Raw genomic sequence first — 25,412 nt, forward strand, 5'->3', positions numbered from 1 at the left:
GCCGTGGTGCAGGAGATAGATATCAATGGAGACGAGCTGAGCAGAGGAGAGGTCACAAGCGAGCCGGATGGACAGAAGCAGAAAATCAAAAGCAAGTGGGTAGGTCGTAGTTGTTATGTAAGATACAACATCACTTTACTGTAAAATTCAAAATGTAAATAAATGATCATCAAACTCAATTAAACTCGATTGAAATAAGAAATCGCAAGAGTTCGGATTAAAAAACGGTTTTTTTCAAAAAACTGCTTGTTTTTTTACAATCGTCAGCCCTTATTCTGTTTTCAATTCGACATTTTTTCTTACTTACTATTTTTTTCTTTGGATCTTTTCCAATATTTTGAAAAATCAACGAACCATTTGGTGAAAGACAGCCTAAATTTTAGAGTATTTTATTTACACAGTTTAAAATATTTTCCTTTAGTATCGTACAGACTCCATCACCCCATCATCCGACAGCTCGCTCAGGTCAATCTCCGAATTCGTCAGCGCGCATTCTCTATCCAATTTGTTAATTCGCTTCTTGATCTTCTCAATATTTCTCGTATGGCCTCGATTTCGTCGACGCTCTTTTCGCTGAATTTTTTCTTCTTCGGGGAGTTCAGGGAGAGCTTTTGCATTTTCGTGAATTTCTCGGGCGAGACAGACGCCGGAGTTTTCAACGGGAAGTTCTTTCATTGAGTCGGCCCATTTTGAAAGAGGGGTTGAACGGGGTTTTCTTGAGCATTTTTGGTTTTCTAAAGAAGATGAAAAATTTTGGAAGATTTTGATAAATTGGGGAGGTGTCTGGAACCGACAAAAAAATTTCGACAAATTTGGCGTGGAAAATTTCAATTAGGAGCCTGGATTCGGCAAACCGGCCAATCAGAAGCCGAGTAGCCGTCCACGCAAAATTCGTCGAAATTTTTTTGTCGGTTCCAGACACCTTCCCGAAAAATTACCTTGTTTTTCAATTTTGTTCTCTTCTATGTCTCCAAGACTGACTTTCTTGCTCCCCAATGGAACGACATTGACATCATCAATTCCATCATTAGTCGAATTCTCTGTCGTAGAATTCTTTCTGATCAAAATTTGATTGTTTGCCTGAGAAACCATCTGAAGCAGTTCTTTTTGGCGAATTTCTTCGGGAGTTAGTCTTCTGGGAATCACGGGGCGGTCGGTAGAGGGGAGAGCTTTTTGGTCTTTGGCGAGGAGCATATTTACAGGAATGGCGCTGGAGGTCGAGGATTGGCGATTTACACTGTTATGATAGTCTTGTAGGGTCGTAAGTCGTTGCCTGTCGGAATCGGAGACTGAAAATGGAGGGATGAATTAAGGGTGGGCGCACTTTACACGCATCTTTTGAAAACGTTTTTTTGCTGTTAACATTGTGATACCCTTATTTTCTTACACAGAAAGAAAGGTTAGACCCTTAACTGATCTTTCATGGTTCTAATTATGTTTTTAAAATAAGGGTGTCACTATTATAACTCTTTTAAAAACCATGAATTTTGTACCTTCGATGCCCGATTCTGCACTCGTCTCAACTCCATATCCGCCACGTCTTCCAGCCGTTTTCTGAGATTTTCTATTGTCTCGACTTTTTCCCTCTTTTCCGTTTCGTTTCTTCGCCTCTCGCTGATCACGTGATGCTTCCCGATTCGGCTCTTTTTCTCGCTCAACTTCGTGATGGAACTAATTAAAATTTATCCGTTTCATTATTCACCAACAAATTGCGTAATTCTGCGGCTTTTCGATTTCGCGGAAAAGAGCCGCTCCAGCCCGCGCGCGTCGTCGATGCCGCAAAAATACCCCAACAGAAAAATAACCGAATTTTATACCTTTTCCGAGTTCGAAGTTGAATCGGAGCTTTGGAAGTTTTTGATAAGGTAGGATTTGGAGACGTCAGAGCTGGATTGATCTCGGTAGAGTTTTAAGAGAGTTTCTGGGATGGGAAGAGGATCGGAGGTATTTCTTCTCGCATAACTAAAGAAGAAATTTTTATTAAATATTTTTCACTAATTTAGTAAATTAAAAGAAAAATTATAAAAAATAGCGATTTTTTCTGAAAAAATTATGAGACAAAATATAAAAGCAACATTTTCAAAACAATTTGAGCCAATCAAAAGCCTGAATTCGGCCTGTCGGCCAATCAGTAGCCTGTATTTTTTTTGCGAAATTTTTTCGCCTAGACATTTTTCGCGTTCCCGGAATTTCGGGCGTGAATTCGAGCCGAAAAATATCCAATCAAAAATCAATATTTCTTTACCGACCAATCAGAAGCCAAAATTGTTTCAAAAATGATAGTTGACTTACGATTTCGCCGCTGAAATCATCTCTTCCTTTTCAAAATCACTCTTCTTCTGAACACACTGTCGACATTTCCAGCCCACCCAAGCCGCCAACCAAAGCAAAACCAACCAGCTGCTTCCCACCGCGACAATCATCCAGAACGGAATCTTGACTTCGCTCTTCATATTCAAAATCTCGTTCATCTCTTCTTCTGTCGTCTCTTTTGGCGAAATTTTTTCCTCTTCTTCTTTTTTCGATTTCTTTTTTGGAAGGTCGAAAATTGTCTCTGGAAGTGTATTTTTGTTCGAAGGAGTGGCGTTTGGGTTGAAGGGTTTAAAAAGATTTTCTCCCAATTCGGGGTTGAGGAATTCTTCTGGATCTCGCGCGGATTTTAGGGAAATAACAGGCCCACTTGGCGAGCTAAAATAAATGTCTGTTTTCTAGGGTTGAAAAATGGACTGCGCCAAGTCTATTATATAAAGGTGGCCCTCTTGGCGCCATAGAGGAATTGCTGATCGGCATAGTGATACAACTCTTGTTCATGTCTTGTTCTATTGTTACATTGGAGGCTGATAAAGATGTCTTTATTATTCAATTCTCAATTCCAGCGATATAGCGAATATTGATGGGATATTGTCTGGAATCGACAAAAAGACAATTCGACAAATTTTGCGTAGGCGGCTACTCGGCTGCTGATTGGCAGATTTGCCGAACTCAGGTTCTGCTTGGTTGAAAATTTCCACTCAAAATTTGTCGAAATTTTTTGTCGGTTCCAGACACCTCCCCATATTGATGAGCGTTTTTTTGATAAAGCAGAAAATTAAGGAGGAAATCTATTTGTTCAATATGAAATAAGAGTTTTTAAATAAAGACGGACTTTTTCTATTCCTTTTTTCCAGGAAAGTTTACTCATAAAAAAAATTTAAATGTTATCGGATCATTTTTAGCCTTATTAAAATTTTCATCTTTCATATTTATCGGCTTCTGTTTCATAAGATAATATTTTTCTCTTGGAATGCCCGATCATAATAATTGAGACATGAATTTAACATCAGTCTCGAAAAACCTGTCTAGCCAACAATTTAAATTTATGTTTAAAATAGATTAAATCTAGATTAGTCCGAGCGATGTTAACTCTAGAATCCTCGACTTTTGCGAAAATTAAATTTCAAATAAGCTGTTTTGAGACCCGGTGTCCTAGATTCTCGCTTTTGAAAATGTTCTATTCTCACCAGATGGAGCAGGTTTCGCGGCATTGAAATCGACTATGGAAATTGAGCTTCTTGCAAGGCGAGATTGCGTGCCGCTTGATAAGTTCGAAACATTGTTCTTCCCCGATAACGTCATGGCAATCGGATGTCTTTAAGGGTTTCCAGGAGAAAAAGTGTTACATTTGTCTGATCAGTTCCCTTTGAAAAAGGTCCTTGAAACCTCCCTGGCACATTCTGCAAGTAAACAAGCAGCTGTTGAGCTCGTCTTCGTCCAGTACCGAGCAGGTATCAACATAAACCTTGTCCAAACAAGCCTCTCTCGGCAAATCATCTCTACAGTCAGAAGGCAGCTCTACTTCGCCATTTGCTCTCAGCGTTCTAATCACGCTCAATCCATACAAAAGCTTCATGGAAATGAGAAAAAAATGAAGTTTTTTAAAATTCCGGAATTGATAAAATTTTGCGGATTTTGTGAAAACTCGGAGTTTTCGCTTGAGCGCCATCTAGACGAAAAATAGCGCGGAAACCAGTGCGTGAAATTGAACGATTTTGAGGGGAACGGAATGAGTTTTCCTGGCGTTGAGATGTTTTTATGATTTCAGAAATGCCTGAATGGATATCTGAATGATATAATCAGGATGATGATATGAGGTTGATGTATATGAGAGTATTTTGCGGCTTCGTTTATTAAAAAATGGTAACTGGTTATATCGCCGAATGTCGCCGAATGTAGCGACATGATAAATTAAAAAGGCGACATTTGCCGACATTCAGCGGCATTCGTCGACATTTGGCGACATCTGACGACATTTAGCGACATTCGCAGTAGAACTATTCTGCAAAAAATAGAACTATTCTGTAAAAAATGGAACTATTCTGCGTTTCGCAGAACTATTCTGCCGAGTGCAAAACTATTCTCCAAATGTAGAACTATTCTGCAAAATACAGAACTATTCTTCACGGATGCAGAACTATTCTTTATATCCAGAACTATTCTGCAATATAAAGAACTATTCTGCATTTCGTGAATTAAGCAGGCGACAGGCCTTCGGCCCTTACGCGCGTATTTTCTGGTAGGAAACTCATTGGTTCATTCGTTTATATGTAAAAAAGACAAAAATTCAGGGCATCAGAAAAACCTACAACGCGTAAAATTGAAACGGACGAAATGTGCAGATAAGACATTTTAGAACATGGAAATTCAAATTTGCGGCGGCGCTCGGGGAAAATTTCCCTCATCTTTTTAGTTCCAGAACTTATTCTTTTTAACGCTTTTGCTGGTAAAAGGGGGCGCGATAAAAGGAAAAAGTGATGATTTTTGAACGTCAATATTTATAAACGGACTGATTTGGAGGCTTTTAGAGCGAGACTGAGTCTGCTCTTTTAATTGAAGTGAAATGGAAACTTGTCATCATTAAAATTTTAACAAAACGATTTATTATAAAAGATAAGCCGTGAACTTTTTTTCTCCGGAAAAACAAAAAGCTAAAAATGAATTTATTTTTCAATTTTTTCGTTTTGGCGAATTCTTTGTCGATTTTCAGATTGAATGAGATTTTCAACAAATGTCTTATTGGTACGAAAAAAGGATGAAATATTTTATCAAAAATTATATTATTTTTTACAGTAAATTTTATCAGGAGATGGCATGAATTGACAAAAATCATGATAACTTTGACCAAAATTCTGGTCAAATTTTAAACCAATCAGATATTTGTATTTAGCCTGTGGGCCAGTCAGATTTCAGAAAAAAAATTTGAAAAAATTCGACTTGTTTTTTTCATTCTTTCGTCAATTCTTTCAACCAACCTGTATTTATATTTTGATTTTATTCTATTTTAGACATTTATGGAACACTCGAGTTTGACCAGTCGCCTTGGGATGGGTACCATTCTGCTGAAGAAAAGTGCGATAATATGATCAAGCTTCGGATCGTCAAAGATGGAGTCAATTTGCAAAAATCTTGATTCTGAATTGGAGAGTTTTAACAAAATTCATTGTTAGAAAAAAAAACTCACAGCAAATAAATGTTTATTTATCAGAAAAAGACTTGTCGAAGTTCTCAATGATATCAAGGATGAACTCGAGTCTGCGGATGAAAACAAAGGCGGCTCTGATGATCAGGGTTCTAAATCTGAGCGGAAAATCAGAAGTCGAGTCGAGTCGAGTCGAAAGCGTTTTTGAAAATCGCTAGTCGAGTCGAGTCGAGTCGAGTCGACTTAATCGACTTCTTAGTCAAAAAGTCAAAAAACTGGAAAAATATATAAATTTAGTCGAAAAAGTCGAAATTTAGTCGAAAGTCGAAAGAAAAGTCGAAAAGTCGAAAGCAAAATAGTGATTATTTTCGATTTTTTCGACTAGATTTTCGACTTTTTCGACTAGATTTTTCGACTTTCTCCATTGCTCTCGACATTGCTCTCGACTTTTTCGACTAGTCGACAATCTAGTTGACTCATAGGCTCAAGTCGAGTCGAGTCGAGTCGACTTATTTTCCCAACCAGTCTAGTCGAGTCGAGCTAGTCTTTTCGACTAAGACTCGACTCGACTTCGACTAGTCGATTAAGAACCCTGCTAATGATTTCTTCATCCTCCTCACCTTCGGGTAGATTGAGCATATTTCTCAGCATCTCGATACAGTCGCTTTCCGAGTTCAGCATTGAAAAGTCGAAGCCTTCTTCAATCATTTTCCAAAGAAAAAGCTTACTTTTCTGTCAGAAAAGCTTTCTTTTATACTTTCTTCTTACTACGCCACCAAGTTAAAAATATCAAAAATTAAATGAAGCCGATAAAAATAACTCTGAAGCTTCGATTTTTGAAGCGTCGAATAGACGAGACATTCCCTTTTGTTTCATAAAAAAAAGCTTCGAATTTAGAAACACTTCCAGGTGGCCATCTTATGACGTCTGACACGTCACGTCTCAAATCTACCTAAAAATGACGTCATTTTCTTTTTTGAGCAAGAAATCTTAGTCTACTGTTATTGACAAAAATCATCGATTTTGAAGAAAATAATCAAGCAAGAACCCAACCGCGCCTGGGGCTATTTCGCGTTGACTGAAAACTCGGCGGGATTCTAGTGCTTGCTCATCATAAGTAAACTCTAACTTTGATCATGCAAAAATTCTTCATTCTAATAGTCCTTTCCGTGTTTTTGTCGAGCCTCGTTTTCTTCAAGCTCTACAAAATTGATGAACTCAAAAAAGAGGCGACGCAGATTTTAATTTCGAACTTTGCAGAGAATAATCAAAATGAAAAAGAAGAAAGGAGAAGTTTTCGAAAAAGTATTTATATTTCAGGAAAAATGCTCAAAAAGATTTTCATCGGCCAAGATTGTCAATACAAATTCAGAAATTCAGAATCAAGATTGAATTTCGCCTATGAATTTCGATGTCGTGTAGACATTGTCTAGTAGACAGTCCTTATTATTGGCGATAGACAAATTCGGTAGGGTTGGAGTTTCTCGTTTTTGATTGGCTACCGAGCGAAAATACCGGCTTTTGATTGGCTTATGCGAAAAATACTGTCTTTTGATTGGCTAAAGTGAAAAATACCGGTTTTTGATTTGCCAACGCGAAAAATACTGGTTTTTGATTGGCTAACAGGAGAAATACCGGCTTTTCATTCGCTTACGCGAAAAATACTCGCATTTGATTGGCTTAAATGACAAAAAAACCACCTTCATTGTATCTGACTGTATTGACTAAACTAAGGAACTAACGTAAAATGAAATAAATTTGAGCACAGGAAAAGCTGCATTTCGATCTGGCTCCTCAATGCTGGGCACTCTACTCGACAAGAATCCAAATTTGATTTACTATTTTGAACCGCTGACTGGTTTCATTGGTCCAAATGGCGACAACGTCACTGAAAAATGTAAATTCGCCATTTTTCCTCCTTGATTTCAAGTCAAAATTTTCAGCTCAAGAAACGCAAATGGATCTTTTGGCGATGGCGTTTGAGTGCAAATTGCCAAGAAAAACGCCAGAAATGAAGGCCGAAATGCAGATTTCAAAGGGTTGCGATAAAAGCAGGGATGAAAATGGAGCGAAGAAGTTCTATTGCGAGTCGTCGCAGTTTTTGAGAGAGACGGTAGCGCAGTACTACGGATCGTCGAGGTTTTGTCAGAAGCCATTTTGTGATAAGGAAGATCAGTTCAGGTAAAAAATAATGAGATTTCACGAAAAAAAATGAGATTTCAGGAAAAAAAATGAGATTTCATGAAAAAAATGAAATTTTACGAAAAATAAAATTTCATGAAAAAAATGAAATTTTACGAAAAAATGAAATTTTGAGAAAAAAAAATGAGATTTCATGAAAAAAAATGAGATTTCACGAAAAAAAAAATGCCAATTTTCTTTTTCAGTAAAAAAAATCGAGCTGGCGATTGCAAACGCCTCTGCAAAGACCCCTTCAAAATCGAATCCAATCCCGATGCTCTGAAAAACCAACAATTTTTCGAAGAAAAATGCCAAAACAGCTTAGGGGTTGCAATCAAAGAGCTGCGGATTGATACGTTATCTCGTTTCAAGCGGCTTTACGAGGAACCGGAGAAATTTGGAGAATTTAAGTTTGTGCACCTTGTCAGGGATCCGAGAAGCATGCTGGCGTCGAGGATCAAGCTGGCGCAGAATTATGATAAATTGAAATGGGGAAATATGTGGCCAATGACGCTAGAAAGAAGCATGGAAAAACACTGCGATAAGGATGTCAGGATCTTTAGGAAAAGGCTCAATTAATACTTTTAGCCAGAGAAATCATGAGATTTCACGCACGAAAACCTGTGTTAAAACCTGAGACTCAGGTCCTGAGTCAGGGTTTTCTGCAAATTTCTGGTAAAGCTGCTTTGCGGCTTTATTTTGAAAAAGCCGCAACGCGGCTTTTCATTTCAGCTCATTCAGACCCTGACTCAGGTTTTCAACTCAGGTTGCCTTACCGCGCCAACAGCAAAAACACACATTTTGAGCCTTTTGATTCAGGGAAATTCAAAACAACCCAGAAATCCGAAAACGTACAATAATCATTCGCTACGAAGATATGAGCATGCATCCGTGGGAGAAAGCAACTGAAATTTACGACTTTCTAGGGCTCGAATTTGATGATGAAACAAGGGCTCAATTTGAAGAAGCGACTGGAATTCATCGAAGACGAAAAAGAAGGTCTGAAAAGGAAGCTCAAGGCCCTGTGTAAGTTTTCAAACGAATTCGAGGTTTTTGAAAAAATTTCTTTTTAGAAAAGTTGTCGATTCTCATATCGATATCTTTGGAGTTTCAAAAACAAAATCGTCCTCAGAACTCCTCGAAGGCTGGAGAAAAATATCGGCCACGAGCTGGGCAGTACTCTTCGATATTTACTGCTGGAAAGAAGTTGTCGAACGATGATGGATCTGTATGGCTACAGAAGAGTCATGCAGTACAAAAATGATGGAAAAGTTAATTTAGTTGGGGAACATTCTTTGAATACTTCTTGGGTTCCCCAATTGTAAATTTTCTTGAAAATAAATATTCCAAAAAGATGATCATTAAGCCCTCTTTCTATTTAAAAAAAAACAATAAGTGAGCATATTTATCGGAAAAAAGCGCTTGTCAGGGCAAATTCAAAAGCAGTTTCGTGTGAAAAATGACAGGAGTCACCCGAGTTTGTATATAAAATCGACCTTATCCGGCTTTTGCCAACAGAGGGTTCTTCGGAACGCAAAAACGTCACAATAGAGCGCCACCGTGGTAAATCCGTTTTTCGTCCGCAGCGCATAAAAGCACCGGTCAGTTGCTTTCACGAGCAGACTTAGATGAACCTTAAAATCTGAAAAAAAAAGAGAAAATGAAGCTTTTCGGAATCGTTTTTGCTAGCGTCAGTGCTGTGACTTGGGAAAAAATGGACGAGAGAAGAGCTGAATTTACTGGGTAAGATTTAAACGACTTGCATTGAGACACCCTTAATTTTCTACGATTATCAACAACTTCCTAGTCGACTTGATGCCGAAGGACGAACCCGTCTTTCAAGCCGATACGATCAATTTCTCCAAAACGCTCTGGATGCTGTCCCCGAGGATAACCTCTCCGTCGACGGGTGCCAGAACGTCTGGGGCATTGATGACGAGAGCGACGATTCTTTCGACCCCGCGACCGCGACTCACTGCGAATACGGGCGCAAATTGGCTCGCAACTACCTTCGACTTGTCAAGAAGGACCTCTGCTTGGACGGACTTGAGCGAGGAGGAAAGAGCTTGAGGAACAATATTGAAAAGAAATTCGCTCAGGTGGTCAAGTTCACTCGAGCCAGAGACTTCTGCCAATAATTTTTATTCGAATAAAAGCTTTATTAATAACCAACAGACATTTTGAGACCGACAACTGCTTCGTCAAGCGAGTTCAAAAACTCTTCAAGGCTGACTTTGTGTTTGTCTCCTTCGGTTGTTTCGAGAATAACTCGCTTTGAAATTTGCTTTAGTTGCTTGACATCAACATCCTTTCCGACCATCAAAAGGAGAATATCGAAAACATGAGTGTGGTCGATTTCGTACGTCTCGCCCAAATCTGAAATTTTTTTGAGAAAAAGACGAATTGTTGAGGAAAATCTTATCTTCCAAGAATATAAAAATGGGGTGCCCTTGTTCATCCCGTAACTAACTGCAGGTGTCCCCTTGTTCATCCTTGGGCCACGTAGCCTTTCTCCCTTTTTCAAGAACCGAAAAGGATCAGTTTTTTGAGGCTACGTGGCCCAAGGATGAACAAGGGGACACCTGCAGTAATTTTGGGGATGAACAAGGGCACTTTTTTTTTGAAAACGACTTACCAAAGAGTTGATAAAGAAGAGTTGCCTTTTTCCGCGGCGAATTAATCGCATCTGGTGGCGTGTTCTTGTCGCATGGCTGAAAAACTGCGATCAATTTGCAGAACGATTCGAAATCGCAGTGACCAGTCGAGTCCAAGAAGAGGGCGATAATCCTCTCAGAAAGGGGGTTCAAATGAAAAGCGTGAATTTCATCGAAATCATCTGCATCGAGTTTTCCTTTATTATCCTTGTCCAGCTCGCAAAATCTCTTCCACAAACGATGAACGGTCTTTACCGGCAATCTTGAAAAAAAAATAAATTATTGGAATTTTTTTTCTTTAAAAAAACTTACTCGCAAGTTTCAGCAATTTCATTAACATCAACACTTTTCGAAATACTTCTTGATTCTCCCGCTCCCATCGTTTTTTCTCGATGTTTTGACAGAATTAAAGAGCGCATTTCTCAAGATAATAAAGCCTTAATTTTACGATCAGTCGTCATTCAGAATCAGAACGCCCAAGTAAATCTTATTATAAGACCAATAGCAAATTATAAAAACTGATTTTATTCGAATACAGGTCTGTTTAGCTGACTGTAACTGGCAATTTCAGGTTCAGAAAGTTCATGATTGAAGAAAATATTACCACTTCGTTTCAAATTTCTCCATTCTGAGGGGTCAAGGAAGTCGATTTTGAAAGAACAGAGACCTTAAAATAAAGAGGAACAAATGAAAAAGCTTCTTACCTTGTAAAAAGAGAAAAATCTTCATGTTTTTTTTTTCTTTTTGACTTCAAATGAACCTGTTGAGTTCGACTCATCAAAGTTTTTATACGAGGTCTTGATTAAAAATTCGCCGCAGACTCGTGCCAACGAGCGAGTATCTCCTGCATTTGTCGGTTTTTGAGTAAATTAAGAAGTTATTAAGCTGAATATTGAATGATTCGGGGCATATTTGGGAGGTTGATTTTGTTTATTGTTCTTGGAAAAGATTCCAGAGTCGATTCAGGATGAGCCGAACTCGTTTGAGCTCCGTCATCTTCAAAATCTTCTTCAAAATCTCAAGTGTCCGGTCAGTTTTTCTTTGGCCACGCAGAGTTACGCAGCATACCGGACATGAAATCCTCTTCATTTTAGCCATTTTGCCTCGTTTTCCCCGAAATTCGAAAAGATGCGGTTGCTTCTTTTTCTCGTAGCAGCATGCAACTTCGAAATTGTCCACTGCCAAATTTATAAAGGAATGAGAGCTGCTGACTATGCCAAAATGACCAAGGGCCCGTCACAGTTTGGGAAACTGAGGACGAGAGGAAAGACGTTGCCACCGCCAGTGGAAGAGACCATGATTTTCGGCGCCTGGCTTCAGGGAAATATGAAGAGTACCAAATGGGTAACGCTCTTTCTTTTGATTTTCGAGCCTCATTTTGACCCCTAGCTCCATCTTTTTCAACACCACGAAATCAAGCTCTGGCACAATTTCGAATACAAAGAAACAAGTAAGTCCAACCTTCAATTTTGCCCTCTGGAATCGAATAAATCATTTTTAAGACTCCGAAAAGCTCGAAATCGTCTTCCATAATTACTACAAAAAACCGCTGGTGACAATGGATATCACCAAATATTCACAAGAGGTGATTTCTATTCATCATCTTTATCCTCAACCGCTTTCTCTAGAAATTGATAAAATTGCTGAAACACCAAGGATTTTACCGACGACGATATCAGTTTGAAAAAATGAACGAGGACCAAGCAGAAGCGCCATTCATCAAGTACAAGTGGGAACCTGGCAAGATGGAACTCCGATAATTGAATTGCTTCTTTTCTGAATCTTATTGAAAAAATAAATAATCCAATCAAAACCATTTGATATCACCATGACGGAAATAATCCTCTAAGCTTCATTTTCTGACGGAGCATTGAGGATATACCGTATTGAATTACAGTCAATTCTGCCTTTATAAACCGAGTTTTTCCGGCTCAAAAATTCTAGGGGAAATAATGAAGATTTTACCATTCACGCTCGGGGTCGAAAAAATACATGCTTTTTCTAGAGAGAGCTTTTTTCATCCTTCAGAAAGAGCCGCAAGAATCGTAAGTAAAAGCGTTCATTTTTGAACCGATTTCAAAACAAGATGAACTGCCCTTCCCTGGCGGCTGACAAATGCTCAGATTGCGGTTCAAAAAGCCGCATCTTATCATTTTATCCGCAGCTCATCCCGTGGAAATTTCGCATCTGGTTTTTTTTCTGATAAGAAGGTCTATAAAACTTCGGAAAAATAAATAAAAATAAGAAAGAGAAATTAAATTCAAATTGAATTTTTTCTTCGATGAGGGTTTCAAGTCTCGTTCTCGGGGCTTTTGTCCACGCTGTAAGTTCCTGAGAGATGATTTTGATTGGAGGATTTTCAACCTTTTTTTCTAGAACGAGGATGCAGGAGATGACATCATCTACACCGGTTGCCAAGCCGTCGCGCTCCGGAGCCAACCTGGCTGGGAAAACGTCGAGCTCAAGACCGACGGGAGCAAGTGCGTGGCAGGCAAGGGCAGGGCCGTGACGACTTCTCAGCGATGGGATCAGCACCGAAACGAAACGACGGGCAAGTGGATCGTCCCCTATTACTTCAGCGAAGGGTACGAGAACCTCTCCCACGGGGGCCACAGCGGCGTCGACTCCATGAATGGAATCCGCGACCATCTTCGACACTTCGAAGAGCTCACCTGCATCCAGATGAAAGAACTGACGACGTCGGAGGACTTCAACACGTACACCAATCGAATTCGCGTTTTCTGGAGCACGAGCGAAAGTTCCAACTGCGCCAGCTACATCGGGCGAGTTTTCGGCGGAGACCAGACGATGTGGATGCGACCAGATTGCTACACCTGGAACGGCGGAACCACAACGAACCACGAGTTCATGCATGCCCTTGGCTTCAAGCACGAACACGTCCGGCCTGATCGAGATAATCACGTGGTCATTCATTCGAGCCTCGCTTCGAATGGCAATTACGTCAAGATGTCAACGAGCCAATGGCAGGATGTCAGCTCTCCTTACGATTTCAACTCGATTCTTCACTACTACTCCAGCTGGCAAGGCGATGGATATTCCATCGGTCTCCCTCCAGATGGCCAACAAGCTGCTCCAGTGAGCCGAACCTATCCATTCTCTGAGCAGGATATCGCCCAGTTGAGAGCTGTCTACCCATGCGACGATGTCGACCCTTGCGATCCGAACCCATGCCCTTCTGGACAAATCTGCAGTGCCGGCACAACTGGCCAAGCAGTTTGCAAGTGCCCTCAAGGCTCCGTCCTCAACGCTGCTGGAGGATGTCAGGTCGTCGGTGGCATCGTTGTGGAAGAAAATTCCGATGTCGTCAATTTTGCCGGAATCAAAGTCCGCCGCAGCCCGATGGTAAACATCTACGATGCTGATGGAAACGACATCGATCTCGGCAGCAACTACGACATCGCTGCTGTTGCAGAAGTCGAAGAGTGCGGCGAATCCATGACCGACAACAACTGCACCATTTGGAACAACTACGGATATTTTTACGGTACTTCCGCGTCGATGAATTACTTGACTTTCGGCGACGAAGGCAATTACCGACTTCGATACTTCCTCGACGACAATGGACAGGACTCGTTCCCAGACGCTTGGGTCATTTCTGACGAGTACGAAGTCAAGAGCTGGTACGAAGCACCTGGCTCGATTGCGTGGCATCGGGATCATTCCACGAAGCACTTCGGCGTCCCGCTCAACATCGAAGCTGCTCTTCGAGATGCCAATGGAAGCGTCATTGATTTCGGCCCAGGACCGAGAGATATTCAGGCGTGTCTTTGGCTTGCCGAGCCCGGAACTGCCGGAACTTTGAACGCTGTTGACCGAAATGATCTCTTCTATGATTGCGTCAGCGCAGATCAATTTGGAAATTTTGACCTAAGCAACATCACGCTCTATGAAGCGGAAGGTGCGAGACTTCATGACTACAATAACACCGCCGTTCCTCCTGGCGACTATTTCTTCCGTCTCCAGGTCGCCGTCATCGACAGCTGGCAGCACTGGGACAGCTGGATGCTCGACAAGTGGAATGACGATTCTATCTTCGATTCTGGAATTTTCACGCTGGCTCCTCTCTGTTACGAAGAATGCCACAAAAATGGGTTCTGTAATGCTACTGCGACGGTTTTCATGACCCCTGATTGCCAATGCAACGATGGATACGAAGGCGACGGTGTCGACTACTGCATCAGGGTCATCGACGAATGCGCTTTCGGTGGCGTCTGTCCTGCTGGTCAAATCTGTGTTGACAAGCTCATCGGCTACGATTGCGTCTGCGAGCCCGGATTTGTCAAACACCCGGCTTTGATGGGCTGCGTTGATGTAGACGAGTGCGCTACTGCTATGCACGCTTGCAACGTCGGAACCAGCTGCGAAAACACCGATGGCGGATACCTTTGCAATCCCGATTTCACTGGCGTCACCTGCGATCCTGAATGCGAAGATGGTTACTTCTGCGATGAGCTGACCGGAACATGCGAGGATGTTAACGAGTGCACGGCCGGAACTCACGATTGCAAGGACTTTGAATCGTGCAGAAATGTCAAGGGAAAGTTCATATGCGACTTTGACAACTCCCAGTGCCGCGCTGATTTGCCAAGACCAGAGTGGAAAGGGGTAGGCCTTCTCAATCAGTATTCTCATTTTATATCGACTCGTATTTATTTATTCAAAAATAGGGGAAAATTAATCGTCTAAAAAGCGAAATGGCATGCGATACGTCTTTGAATCTTCGACCGGCGCGGTCATGGCGATGAAGCTCAAGAACAAGTTCAAAAAGGTCAACGTCCGAAACGAACTCTACACCGGCGTGATCATGTTCACCAAGGACGTCTGCGGTGTCGATTTCCTCCGAGCGCTCCAAGACGGGCGGGTTCAAATTGAACTTGTCGATTCTTTCGCTTTGTATCAAATTCACGACTTCCACTACAAAAACAAGCAGAAGTATACTGCTATTGGCTTTACTTTTGATCTTTTGAGCGTGGAAACTAAGGATATGCCCTGGGCTTTCAAGGTAAAACTGGCAAGAAATTGAGATACAATCTCTTTTCAGTCTGGTGTTCCAACCAAAAACATGGGCTCCGACGATGTCTACATCTCTTTCACCGGCCTTGAGCTCGTCAACTGGCTGACCAACCAGGACAACTGTCTTCTACTCGGCGCTCAAGCTGCTCTCCCTTACGAAGATTTCTCCGAACTCGATCGAGCCTGCTTCGTTGATTTGAAGACCTTCTGGCAGACTCCACCTCTTCCCAATCCTTGAAAATTGGAAGACTCATTTTTGTGGAAAACTGACTTGGCCCTGATCTGACTACGAGTTGTTTGAATACAATAAATTTCCTTATTTTTCTTGCATCAAAATTTGAGTCGTTTACATGTATATTTTAAGTATAATATGTATATTTGGTGATGTTTATGTAACACAAAAGGAGTGATTTTGAAGTCAGTACATTTGATTAGGGATTTGTGGGCCCGGTTGAGTGACTACAGCAGACTGAGTTGGAACAACGATGAGGGAAGGATGAGTCTGAAGCTCGTGTTGGACCATAGCGCAGATTTGACAGCATAAAATCGCGAGACAATCACTTGAAAAACGTAAGAATTGCATGTTTTTTTAACTACTTACACAAACTGATCTCTTTTCAAGCTATGTTTTTCCTGAATTTGTCGTCGATGTCGATAAACCAACACTTTTTCCATCTAAAAAACGGACAAAAATTGGCCAACTTCTGTTGATCCGGAACTAACACACCAATCAAGAGAACAACAACACCATCCAATCATGCTACTTTGATCTGTAGCAATAAGCTGGGGTGCATACAGAACAACCCAAAGTCTCCAAAACACACCAGCAAGGAAGATTATCTCACCAGAACAGAAAAGTGCTGTAAGAGGTCTTGCTTTCGACTCGTCCAAAACTTTTTGGGTGGAGTAAAATGTCAGAAATGAGCAAAAATACGTTTTTAAGCAAATTCCAGCATCGCAGTGGAAGAGTGAATGATTGAAATCAGGTTTTTGAATCATTATTGGCTGTATCTGGCTGTCAATTTATTTGTTAAATAATAATTTTTGCGCTCAAACTGAGTTTTTTGAAAGCAATTCCTGTCCACTTGCAGGGACCATCCGACTGGGCTCAGAAATAACGGGCTCCTTGTTGTCAAACATCTTCAAAAATGTAAAATGAAAACTAACGAAAACAAGGAGAAAAAATGCAGTAGATCAACAAAGCACAGACAGTTCTAGAGATAGCGTTTTAGGAGAAAATCCCGATCGAATGAAATCAACAATGAGAATCTGTAAAACATACATTTTCGTTGATTATTTGCTTGTTTTCCAATTTATTTGCTCAAAATTTCAAAAGCAAAAACAAGGCCGGCTCTGAATACAAGTCAAAGTAAAGAGAAAAAACATGAAGCTTTCCGGGCTCTTTTGCCTAATTTCTTCGGCATTGTAAGGCTTGAACTCTTAATCCCTTTCTTAATTATTCTTCTTAGCGCTGGAACATGCAACTTTCCGGACAAAACCGGGGTTCTTCCTGAAGGCGGTTGTCCCAGCACCTGCGCCATCTACAAGAGAATCGAAGAAGTCGAAAGACTGGTCAATGAAGAATGGACGAAAGTCAAGGTCAACTTCGAAGGAAGCTACGACAAGAGCGGCGAGTACAGCAGCAGCAGGGAAATCCTCGAGCAGCTGTTGATCCGACTCCAGAAAATCAAAAAATCGAGCATGTCCGAAGCCGAGAAGTTCCGAGCCTACCTCAATGAGTACAACAACGCTAACGTCCCAGCCGTAAGAGCCCTTTTCCAATCCCTCTTTTTCTTCTATTCCTAGATCATTGCCGACCAAGAAAAACGAACTGCACAACTTGAGGAGCGCCGCGGAAATCTTCACTCTCAATACATTCGTAAGGCTCAACCCTCCATTTCCCTTGTTAAAAAAGCATTCTAGAGGACAAGACCGAATTCATCCAGCTCACGACTTTCTGCCTCCTGAACTTCAAAGAATACGGCGAGCATATTTGCGACGTCCGAAGCTTCGCCGACGGCCTCAATCTCTAAGATGTCCGATTTTTTGATCTGATTCGAAATAAATTTTCGCCAAAACGGGTCTTTTTTCATTGAATTTATCAAAGTTTATTCGCTTGGAAACATTTTGATATGAATGCTGAACAGGGAAAGAAGCGCGCGGAAATTAGCAAGATCCAGCTCGGTTCTTTCGGAACTTCCATTCGCCGATGACGTTCTTGGGCTTGTTGGACTCTCGGTAGCAGCTGGTGACGGTGTTGGGCTTGGCCTTCTCGGTGCCGGCGGCGTTGCATCGGGCGGCGCAGACGAGCTTCTTGCCCTTTCTCTTCGATCGGCAGGACTTGGATGGGTAGTCATCGAGTGGGGCGTCCTCGGTGACGCATGGGTCGACATCGGTGGGGCCAGCGCCGCATGGGCAGATGTTGGTCCAGGCGTGGATGTTGAGGAGACCGGGTCGCTTGAACTCGATGTTGGAGTCGATTCGTCGGTCACCGAACTCGTGGTTGGCCTAAAATTGTTTTTAATAATTGCTTATGATTTTGGTCAAAATTTTTGACCAAGAATATATACCCAAAATTTCTACCAAAAATTTCGCCCAAAATTTTCGATCAAAAAATTTGGGCAAAATTTCGACCAAAATTTTTCGATCAAATATTTTGACCGAAAATGTCGATGAAAAATTTTGACCCGAAAATTTTGACCCAAAATTTTGACCAAAAATTTAATGAAAATTTTTCATTACTTCTTTTTCCCCTCTCTCTCTTTCTACTTACGATGAAGTCGATCTGGTAGATGTGAGCTCCGTCGTTCTCGCCCCAGTAGGTGACGTCATCGACTGGTCCGGCGGCCTTGATGAAGTTGACTTCATCGTCGAAGGCGACGTAGACGGAGTCCTTGTTGGAGAACCAGTTTCCATCAGCGACGTGGTTGAGATCGGCCTGGACTCGGACGTTGAAGCAATCCTTGCATGTCCAGCTGTTGGTCACCGTGGTGGTGGCGCTGATATCAGTGCAGTAGGTCTTCCATTTGCAGGTCTTGGCGGCGGAGGCGGCGGCGATGAGGGAAAAAATCTTCATTTTTTTAATGAATTCAAATCCTTTTTCGGTTTTGAGCTGAGTTCTTGAAACAACTGCGCGGTTAAATAGTACTCCGCGGGGTTACGATTCCTCAGGTGGCGCGCGCGAGCGAAAAAAAATGAAAAGAGAGAGAGAGGGAAAGAGATCGAGGTACCAGGAGACATGAGTTTTAGAAAGACGCCGCGAAATTGCTACGTTTGCTTGTAATGAAAAATAACTTTGCGATCTGTAATTAACTTCTGTATTTTTCGTCGTAACATTTTAGAAGATATTGAACTTTGGAATTCCCGAAAAAGAAAAGGGCATCATTCCAAAGTCATGCTGAAAAATTCGTGAAAAATCTTGTTTTGCGATGTCTACACCCTTAATTTTCAACATGATAAAATTCTTGAGATGGCAAGCTTGATAGCCCTCTTTTCAATATTTGATCCGTCTCAAACAATAACTCTGTTGAAAAATACACAAAGGTCAATTATCCATCTCGCCCATCCCAAGATCTCAAGACCTCTCTTGCTGGTCTAGTACTGTTTGTTCAAATCACGTGATCGTCTTTTTCTCCCCTGTCTCGAGCTTGGTACTGTCGTTATCGCGGGTCTAGTGACCAAAATCATCAAAACAAGTCCCTTTTTTATCCTCCTTTCCGTCCACGGGTTAAATCAAGAAACGGGTTAATTAAGGTCACGTAAAAGAAATCTTTTGCCGCCCAATTAGCTCCATAAAACGGCCATGATTCCGGCCTAGTTTCTAAAAGTTTCATAAAATCGTAAAAAAAAGGCGATGATTCATTAGAAAAACAGACTCTCTCATTCAAACAGAATCATGAATTGAGACAGCCAAAATTTGATCGAGTTCAAAATTGAAACTGAAACAGAAAAATTTTCGCTTTTCATTTTGGAGCTTTTGTGAAAAAATAAAGAGCGCTTTGAATTGATATTATTGAAAAGGGCAATTTACAAAGCGGCGGGGAGGCCAAGCGCGAGCTTTTTTACACTGAAATCTGCCAGAGACGATTTTTCTAGCGAAGATTTGGAAAAAAAGAGAAATATTGAATGAAGAGTTCCATCATGAAAAATGAAGATTAATGAAGAAAAGTATTTTTTCTAGCCAAATACGGAGTACTTATTTATGACGTTGCGTAAAAGGTAACTATTATATCTAATAACTTAAGGGGGGGGTCGACGAGAATCGGGATTTTTTCAACCAAAATTCCGGAAAAACCCGCTTTGAATCGAAAATTCTGATTGGTCAGGTGACTAGAAAAGGGTTTGAAAAATACAGCGGCGAAAACTAGAAAAAATTTTGACCAGAAAAAATGGGCGTAATCGTGGCTCAAAGTGGACCCAAAATTGCAATTTCGGCAATTTTCCGATTTTTTCGCTATTTTTTTTCTGCCAAATTTGGTAATGAAGTGCACGAAATTCCTGCAAAAACTCGTGAAACTCATTGCCGCTGTATTCGAAATACCCTCCTGTTCTCACCTGATAAGTCAAAATATATTTACCGAATCGGGTTTTTCGGGAAAATTGGTTTAAAAATTCTGATTCTCGTCGACCTCCCCCTTAAACTCTTTAAAATATTCATAAATTTAAATGATTCCCTTTGACTTGAATTAATTCACTATCATTAAATGATTATATTTATTACTGTTAAGGACCTCCCCCACGGTTTCTGCCGAAATCGGCCTCGCGCGAATCAAAATTATGAGAAACCTGTATTTTTTAAAGTCTTATATTAAGGGGGGGTCGACGAGGATCGGGATTTTTGCAACCGAAAATCCGGGAAAACCTGATTAGATAGGTAAAATGAGAATATATTGGTAAAAAGAGAAGAGTTGAAAAAATTTGGCTAGAAAAGTCGGTCAAAAATCCCGTCAAAGTAGGACCATTTTCGCGAAAATGCACCAAAAATGGTCATTTTTTATAATTTACCCCCTAAATCTCGCTTTTGTCAAATGATTTAGGGCTCATTTCGATTCGTACAAGCGAAATAACGTTCATCCCTGAAAAATTCACGTCGACACCCCCTTTAAGCTATTTCCCTCTACTTTGGGAATAGTTTTTCATTATGGGTTTTTGAAAGAAACTCTCGCAGATTTACTTTATTTGATCGACCCCAAAATTTTTGAAAAGCCCACATTTTGAATGATTTTAGACAAGTAATAATTTTTCTAGTTTACGATATCCATGCCGAATCGTGATTTTCCTGAGCTTCATCGTCATATTCATCGATTGGGGTCTTCTGCTCAGATTCAGCGATGAGCAAAACCCTTGCACGGATGAAACAAACTTAACCCTCTTCGGCGCTGGGTGTCTTTTTGGATACGTTCCGATTCTCACCTCCGTGGCGATTTTGAAACAACACATGGCCAGAAAAGGCCTTCTACTCGCCTCGGCTGTTTCGTCCGTGATTTTGTCAATTTACGATTTTTCCCAGTCGAGTCAGTTGAAATGCAACGTGGCGCTTGGAGTGCTGCTGATTTTGCAGGGAGCGGCGGCGGGAGTGATCGTCATCTTATCTGGATACATGTGGTTCTTCCTCGGCCGGCCGGGCGAACGTTTATCCCCGGAGGAAGAGAACTCGCCAGAGGTCACCGGCCAAAATGACCTCCCGCCTGATTATGATCGCGCTGTTAGAGGTAATTTTAGACTTGAAGAATAATGGAAAATGGATAAATATTTGCATTTTAAATTTTTAAAGGAAAAGACACATTTTTACTTCAAGAAATTACGTCTTCAAGATCATAAAAGAGGAGTTGAAAGCATTTTTAGATAGTGATACCCTTAATTAAAAGGCTAAAAGGCATTTTTCTTGGAAAATAAAGCTGATTTTTAGCACAAAACTGATAATTATCCAAGAATTATGGCCAATTTAACGCTCAAAATAGTCATTTTGATTTAAACTATTCCAGTAATTGCTTGATTAAAGTAGGGATACCCTTATTTAATAATTTTTTATAGAAAAAAAGCTCTTATCATATTTTAAAATCATCGTTATACATTCATATTACTTATGAAAATGACGATAAAAATTCGAAAAGACCTTATTTTTTCTATAAAAAATAGAATAAGGGTATCACTTTGAAAACTAAGTGTTTTAAAATAAGCTTGAAAATCTCGTTCTTTGATGCTTCTTTCTTTCTTTTTCGTCAAAAAAGGAATGTTTATGCTTGTTCGCTTAAATATTTTTTTAAGCCGAGAGTCACATAATATATCGAGTCCAAACAAAATGGGAAAGTTTGGTGTTTCGCTTAAAACAGCGCATTTGTTACGAAACGCTCCGCACGCCACTCGTCGTTTCAGGAACTGAGCTTCTAAAAATACACGAGCAGTGTTTTTCCGTTTTCCGGAACTGATTCGCTGGAGCCCGGGTTCAAGGTGCAAATCTGGACAGAATCATGGTCGGTATTTCCACAACAACGATTTGCATCGTCGTCATGCAAGTTATACTTGAAGTCGTCAGGGTTTCCGCCAGGCACTTTTCGGTGGAAATGAGCGCTAATGGTAATGTTTCTTGGACGCTTTGCCAAGGGTTCAAATTAAAGAAATATTTATGAAAAATTAAGGGGGTGTCTGGAGCCGACAAAAATCTCGACAAATTTTGCGTGGGCGGCTACTCGGCTCGTGATTGGCTTGTTCGCCGAACCCAGGCTTCGGATTGGTTGAAAATTTCCACGCAAAATTTTTCGAAATTTTAGTCGGTTCCAGGCACCTCCCCGGTATATCATATACCGTATATCATATACGGTATATGCCTTGCTCGGCAACATGTGTAGAAAACCTGAGTCAGGTTCCAAAAGCTAAAATGAAAAGCCGCGTAGCGGCTTTTAAAAGCGAAGCCGCTTGATTAAATATTTAGCTGAGCGGCTTCTGTTTTAGAAAAGCCGCGACGCTGCTTTTTATTTTAGCTCTTCTGAAACTAACTCAGGTTTTCTACACAGGTTGGCGAGACAAGAGCTATCTGTTTAAATTTTGGCCGATTTTGGCCAATCAAAGAAACTCATCGAAACGCCGCTTGCGGCTTCGGAAATAACAAAATTGAAGCCGTGCAACGCGCGGCTTTTTTTATTGTCCTCGAAGCCGCAAGCGGCTTTTTCATGAAAATCTTGCATAAAGGAGTCTGCATGTCTTACTTTCTATTGAATTAAAACGATTGCTTTAAAAAAAGCATCGCAATGAGTTTGTATTGAAAACGCAGATTACACGAAAGGCGAAATGAACGCAAAATAGAAATGACGTCTCTTTTTTCTTACTTTTTAAATACTGAATTAAAAATTGAACCCTTCGAAAGGTGCAACGAAGAAATCCCAATCTCGTGCATTTGCGGGCTGGGCTACTTCACCACGCTGCCGTCGTTCATTTTGATCATGCTGGGAGTGCAATTCCGCCGCACCCGGAGCGGAGTGAAAATTCCTGGCCTCACGTCGGTGCTCTACTTGGCCACCACATTCTTGACATTCTTGGCGTTGACCGCGCTTGCCATGCTTGACTTGGTCATTTTGCTAAGCGGCTTCAAAACCAAAAATTTCTCCCAGAATAACTGAAAATCTACCTTAATTTTACAAAAAAAAGTCAATTTCAAGTGACTTGATGACTCTGATTATCAATTTTTGGCCAAATTAAATTTTCCTTTTTTATAGATTTTCAAGATTTTTAAGCCGAAATTAGATAGGACAAGCTGCTTTCAACAATAAACCGCTTTCGCCAAATACTCATCGTGGAAATACTCTTCTGGTTTCAGGTAAGTCTTATGAAAAAAGGAAGCGCCATAATCATTGTCAGAATCTAAAGCTCCCAAATTTTATTTATGAGACTTACTTGACTTCAAAAATTCATCTATATTATCCAGAATTGGAATTCCATTTGTCGAGATCCTATTGCTTTTATAAAACTCATCATTTTCTGTAGCTGAGGCATTGACTTCCCTTCAATCACTAATGTCCATCGCCGGCGCTGCTTTGGCGATGGTGGCGTTCTATGTGATGGCCAACAACTTGTACCTCAAGCTGGAGCGCCACTCGGCCGACACTCAAAACTCTTCAGCGCAAAATTCGAATACGCGGCGCCGGACGTCGTCAGATGCACTCTCGCCGGAAGATGTCGAAACGCAGGAAACAATTGTTGGAATAGAGTAAGTTTCCTTTCAAAGAGAGCCAATCGATGGCCTTCAAGAGAAAGAAGAATGTCGAGAAGTTGCTTGCGGCTTCGAGCAGAACAAAATTTAAGCCGCGCAAAGCGCGGCTATTTTATTCTATCTCTCAAAGCCGCAAGCGGCTTTTCGACTTTCTTCTTTCTCTCAAAGGTCTCTTGATTGGCTCTAGAAAACGCAAGAATTGTCAAATTCTGAATTGCGGCTCAGAAAAAATGACAAATTATTTGAATTCTTGCGGTTTTGTCCAGCAAAATTAAGTTACGTCAGCCCTTCATTCTTTCAATTCTCAACTCAAAAGTTCTTGAAATATTTTTTTTTTCTAGCAACGAGGCGTTTACACAAGAAGAGCACGATTCCAAGCTGCCCTCTTACGACATGGCTCGTGGAATGGGGCGCAGGAGGCAGAGCCTTCCGGATCTTTCAAAGCGCTCAAAATATCTTCAACTTCCCGGCACTTCCCAAACACGCCCTTCTATCCGAAGGAGCAATTCCTTTAATCTGGAAGAGCGTGGCATCGACGAACCACCACCTTATCGAACTTGATCTTATCTGCTTATTTCTTTGTCACTTTAACTCAGCCGGGGCCGAAAACCTGTGTAAAAACCTGAGTCAGGAAAAAAACAGGAAAATAATTGTTAAATTTCCGCCAAAGCCGGTTTGTGGCTTCGATTAAAAATAGCCGCTCTGCGGCTTTTCGCTCGAGATTTTTCAAACCCTGACTCAGGTTTTCTACACAGGGTTCCGAGCCTAAAACTCACCTCAAAATCTTCAAAATATCAAAAAGTTACAAGTAGTTCAAAAACCTTTTTTTTGTAAAAAGAAGCTGTTCAAAAATAAACACAAAAAAAGAAGCTCTTCGGAAAATTATGCAGCACTTTGTCGCAGCACTTGAAAAAGGCATGTTAGACAACTAAAAAAGACAGCGGAGAGGCACGTTACTTTTGTGTTATTTTTCTGATGCTTGGACACTTTTCAAAATTATAGTTTATTTGGGTTAATAAAGGGACAAAATTCAATTTAAAAAGCAAAATCACGAGGAATTAAAATTTAGCCTTATTTTTTTTTGGCTCAAAAGAGTTTTCGGACTTGGTTCATACTGAAGGGCTTCCTGCAGCTTGGACAGTTCTTCGGATTGACGGAATTGAGACACGAATAGCAGAAGGTATGGAAGCAGGATATGATGCAAGATTGGTGATGTTGGTTCTTGTCGAATGGAGAAAAACAAATTTTGCAGCAATTTTCGTTCGCGGACTCTAAAAAAGATTGATTTTTATTTTTTTCAAAAAAGAACCTTGATTTGAGGGTTGAGCTGGTCTCTTTCGGGCTCGTTTTTCTTTTTCAGTCACTGATTTGAGCTTCTTCTCGAGATCGTTCTTGTCTTTTGTTAGCCTTTCGTTGTCTTGAAGAAGATTTTCGATTTTTGATGAATTATCGTCGATCTTCTTTTGGACGTTGTCGAGTTGCTCGGAAATTGATTTCTTCTCGAGTAAGATTTTTTCAAATTCCACCCATCCATCCAAACGAGGCTGACCAGAAGAAGAGCATCCACGGTGTTGATAGTGCTCGAAAAACTGGCTGAAGGAAAGAGAAGCGCGGCATTCCAAGAAAAAGCATTTGAAGCGAATTTTTCTCAAATTATATGAAAAATCTTTTTGATAATCCAAGACTCTACAATAGCAATTTTGCTTATGAACAAAAGTCTGCTCTGAATAACAATCCATACCAAAGTTGTACATTTAGCAAAATTTTCTCGTAGCGGAGATAGCGGAGCTGACCTGAGAATTAAGCGGAGCGTAGCGGAGCTTACGAAAAAAATTTTCCCCGTAGCGGAGCGGAGCGGAGCTGACTCAAATATTTTTCTCCG

The 25,412-nt window shown here is 40.8% G+C and overlaps 10 protein-coding genes across 10 annotated transcripts; 7 read left to right on the forward strand and 3 right to left on the reverse strand.

Annotated features, from left to right (window-relative positions):
• Positions 1 to 402: 402 nt before the first annotated feature.
• Positions 403 to 3,624, reverse strand: LOC145703660 (uncharacterized). Its single transcript, XM_081781044.1, has 6 exons — positions 3,501 to 3,624; positions 2,293 to 2,688; positions 1,818 to 1,962; positions 1,494 to 1,671; positions 939 to 1,289; positions 403 to 734 (listed from the first exon to the last, which is right to left on the reverse strand). Exons 2-6 carry the CDS (start codon positions 2,469 to 2,471, stop codon positions 418 to 420), a joined length of 1,170 nt encoding a protein of 389 aa, XP_081637170.1. The 5' UTR covers positions 2,472 to 2,688; positions 3,501 to 3,624; the 3' UTR covers positions 403 to 417.
• A 3,606-nt stretch (positions 3,625 to 7,230) lies between these two features.
• Positions 7,231 to 8,215, forward strand: LOC145701438 (uncharacterized). Its single transcript, XM_081778658.1, has 3 exons — positions 7,231 to 7,352; positions 7,399 to 7,636; positions 7,843 to 8,215. Exons 1-3 carry the CDS (start codon positions 7,253 to 7,255, stop codon positions 8,213 to 8,215), a joined length of 711 nt encoding a protein of 236 aa, XP_081634784.1. The 5' UTR covers positions 7,231 to 7,252.
• A 1,039-nt stretch (positions 8,216 to 9,254) lies between these two features.
• Positions 9,255 to 9,808, forward strand: LOC145703944 (uncharacterized). Its single transcript, XM_081781361.1, has 2 exons — positions 9,255 to 9,379; positions 9,444 to 9,808. Exons 1-2 carry the CDS (start codon positions 9,297 to 9,299, stop codon positions 9,772 to 9,774), a joined length of 414 nt encoding a protein of 137 aa, XP_081637487.1. The 5' UTR covers positions 9,255 to 9,296; the 3' UTR covers positions 9,775 to 9,808.
• On the reverse strand, positions 9,781 to 10,673 carry LOC145703943 (uncharacterized). The gene is made up of 3 exons (XM_081781360.1): positions 10,603 to 10,673; positions 10,272 to 10,552; positions 9,781 to 10,012 (listed from the first exon to the last, which is right to left on the reverse strand). Exons 1-3 carry the CDS (start codon positions 10,668 to 10,670, stop codon positions 9,798 to 9,800), a joined length of 564 nt encoding a protein of 187 aa, XP_081637486.1. The 5' UTR covers positions 10,671 to 10,673; the 3' UTR covers positions 9,781 to 9,797.
• Positions 10,674 to 11,420: 747 nt separating this feature from the next.
• LOC145701439 (uncharacterized) lies at positions 11,421 to 12,050 on the forward strand. Its single transcript, XM_081778659.1, has 4 exons — positions 11,421 to 11,634; positions 11,680 to 11,740; positions 11,793 to 11,875; positions 11,919 to 12,050. The coding sequence occupies exons 1-4, from the start codon at positions 11,488 to 11,490 to the stop codon at positions 12,048 to 12,050; spliced, it is 423 nt and encodes a 140-aa protein (XP_081634785.1). The 5' UTR covers positions 11,421 to 11,487.
• A 493-nt stretch (positions 12,051 to 12,543) lies between these two features.
• LOC145704055 (uncharacterized) lies at positions 12,544 to 15,645 on the forward strand. Its single transcript, XM_081781478.1, has 4 exons — positions 12,544 to 12,613; positions 12,667 to 14,916; positions 15,002 to 15,313; positions 15,353 to 15,645. The coding sequence occupies exons 1-4, from the start codon at positions 12,572 to 12,574 to the stop codon at positions 15,560 to 15,562; spliced, it is 2,814 nt and encodes a 937-aa protein (XP_081637604.1). The 5' UTR covers positions 12,544 to 12,571; the 3' UTR covers positions 15,563 to 15,645.
• A 1,023-nt stretch (positions 15,646 to 16,668) lies between these two features.
• Positions 16,669 to 17,406, forward strand: LOC145704117 (uncharacterized). The gene is made up of 4 exons (XM_081781553.1): positions 16,669 to 16,749; positions 16,794 to 17,088; positions 17,131 to 17,203; positions 17,248 to 17,406. Exons 1-4 carry the CDS (start codon positions 16,709 to 16,711, stop codon positions 17,355 to 17,357), a joined length of 519 nt encoding a protein of 172 aa, XP_081637679.1. The 5' UTR covers positions 16,669 to 16,708; the 3' UTR covers positions 17,358 to 17,406.
• LOC145704118 (uncharacterized) lies at positions 17,407 to 18,443 on the reverse strand. The gene is made up of 2 exons (XM_081781554.1): positions 18,098 to 18,443; positions 17,407 to 17,832 (listed from the first exon to the last, which is right to left on the reverse strand). Exons 1-2 carry the CDS (start codon positions 18,398 to 18,400, stop codon positions 17,491 to 17,493), a joined length of 645 nt encoding a protein of 214 aa, XP_081637680.1. The 5' UTR covers positions 18,401 to 18,443; the 3' UTR covers positions 17,407 to 17,490.
• Positions 18,444 to 19,032: 589 nt separating this feature from the next.
• On the forward strand, positions 19,033 to 22,158 carry LOC145703281 (uncharacterized). Its single transcript, XM_081780618.1, has 5 exons — positions 19,033 to 19,542; positions 20,572 to 21,035; positions 21,592 to 21,697; positions 21,773 to 21,900; positions 21,963 to 22,158. The coding sequence occupies exons 1-5, from the start codon at positions 19,526 to 19,528 to the stop codon at positions 22,022 to 22,024; spliced, it is 777 nt and encodes a 258-aa protein (XP_081636744.1). The 5' UTR covers positions 19,033 to 19,525; the 3' UTR covers positions 22,025 to 22,158.
• An 837-nt stretch (positions 22,159 to 22,995) lies between these two features.
• Positions 22,996 to 24,395, forward strand: LOC145703300 (uncharacterized). The gene is made up of 3 exons (XM_081780640.1): positions 22,996 to 23,137; positions 23,305 to 23,527; positions 23,872 to 24,395. Exons 2-3 carry the CDS (start codon positions 23,334 to 23,336, stop codon positions 24,089 to 24,091), a joined length of 414 nt encoding a protein of 137 aa, XP_081636766.1. The 5' UTR covers positions 22,996 to 23,137; positions 23,305 to 23,333; the 3' UTR covers positions 24,092 to 24,395.
• The last annotated feature ends 1,017 nt before the right edge of the window (positions 24,396 to 25,412 follow it).

The sequence above is a fragment of the Oikopleura dioica genome, chromosome PAR (assembly GCF_907165135.1).
Source record: "Oikopleura dioica chromosome PAR, OKI2018_I68_1.0, whole genome shotgun sequence".
NCBI classification, from domain to species: Eukaryota; Metazoa; Chordata; class Appendicularia; order Copelata; family Oikopleuridae; genus Oikopleura; species Oikopleura dioica.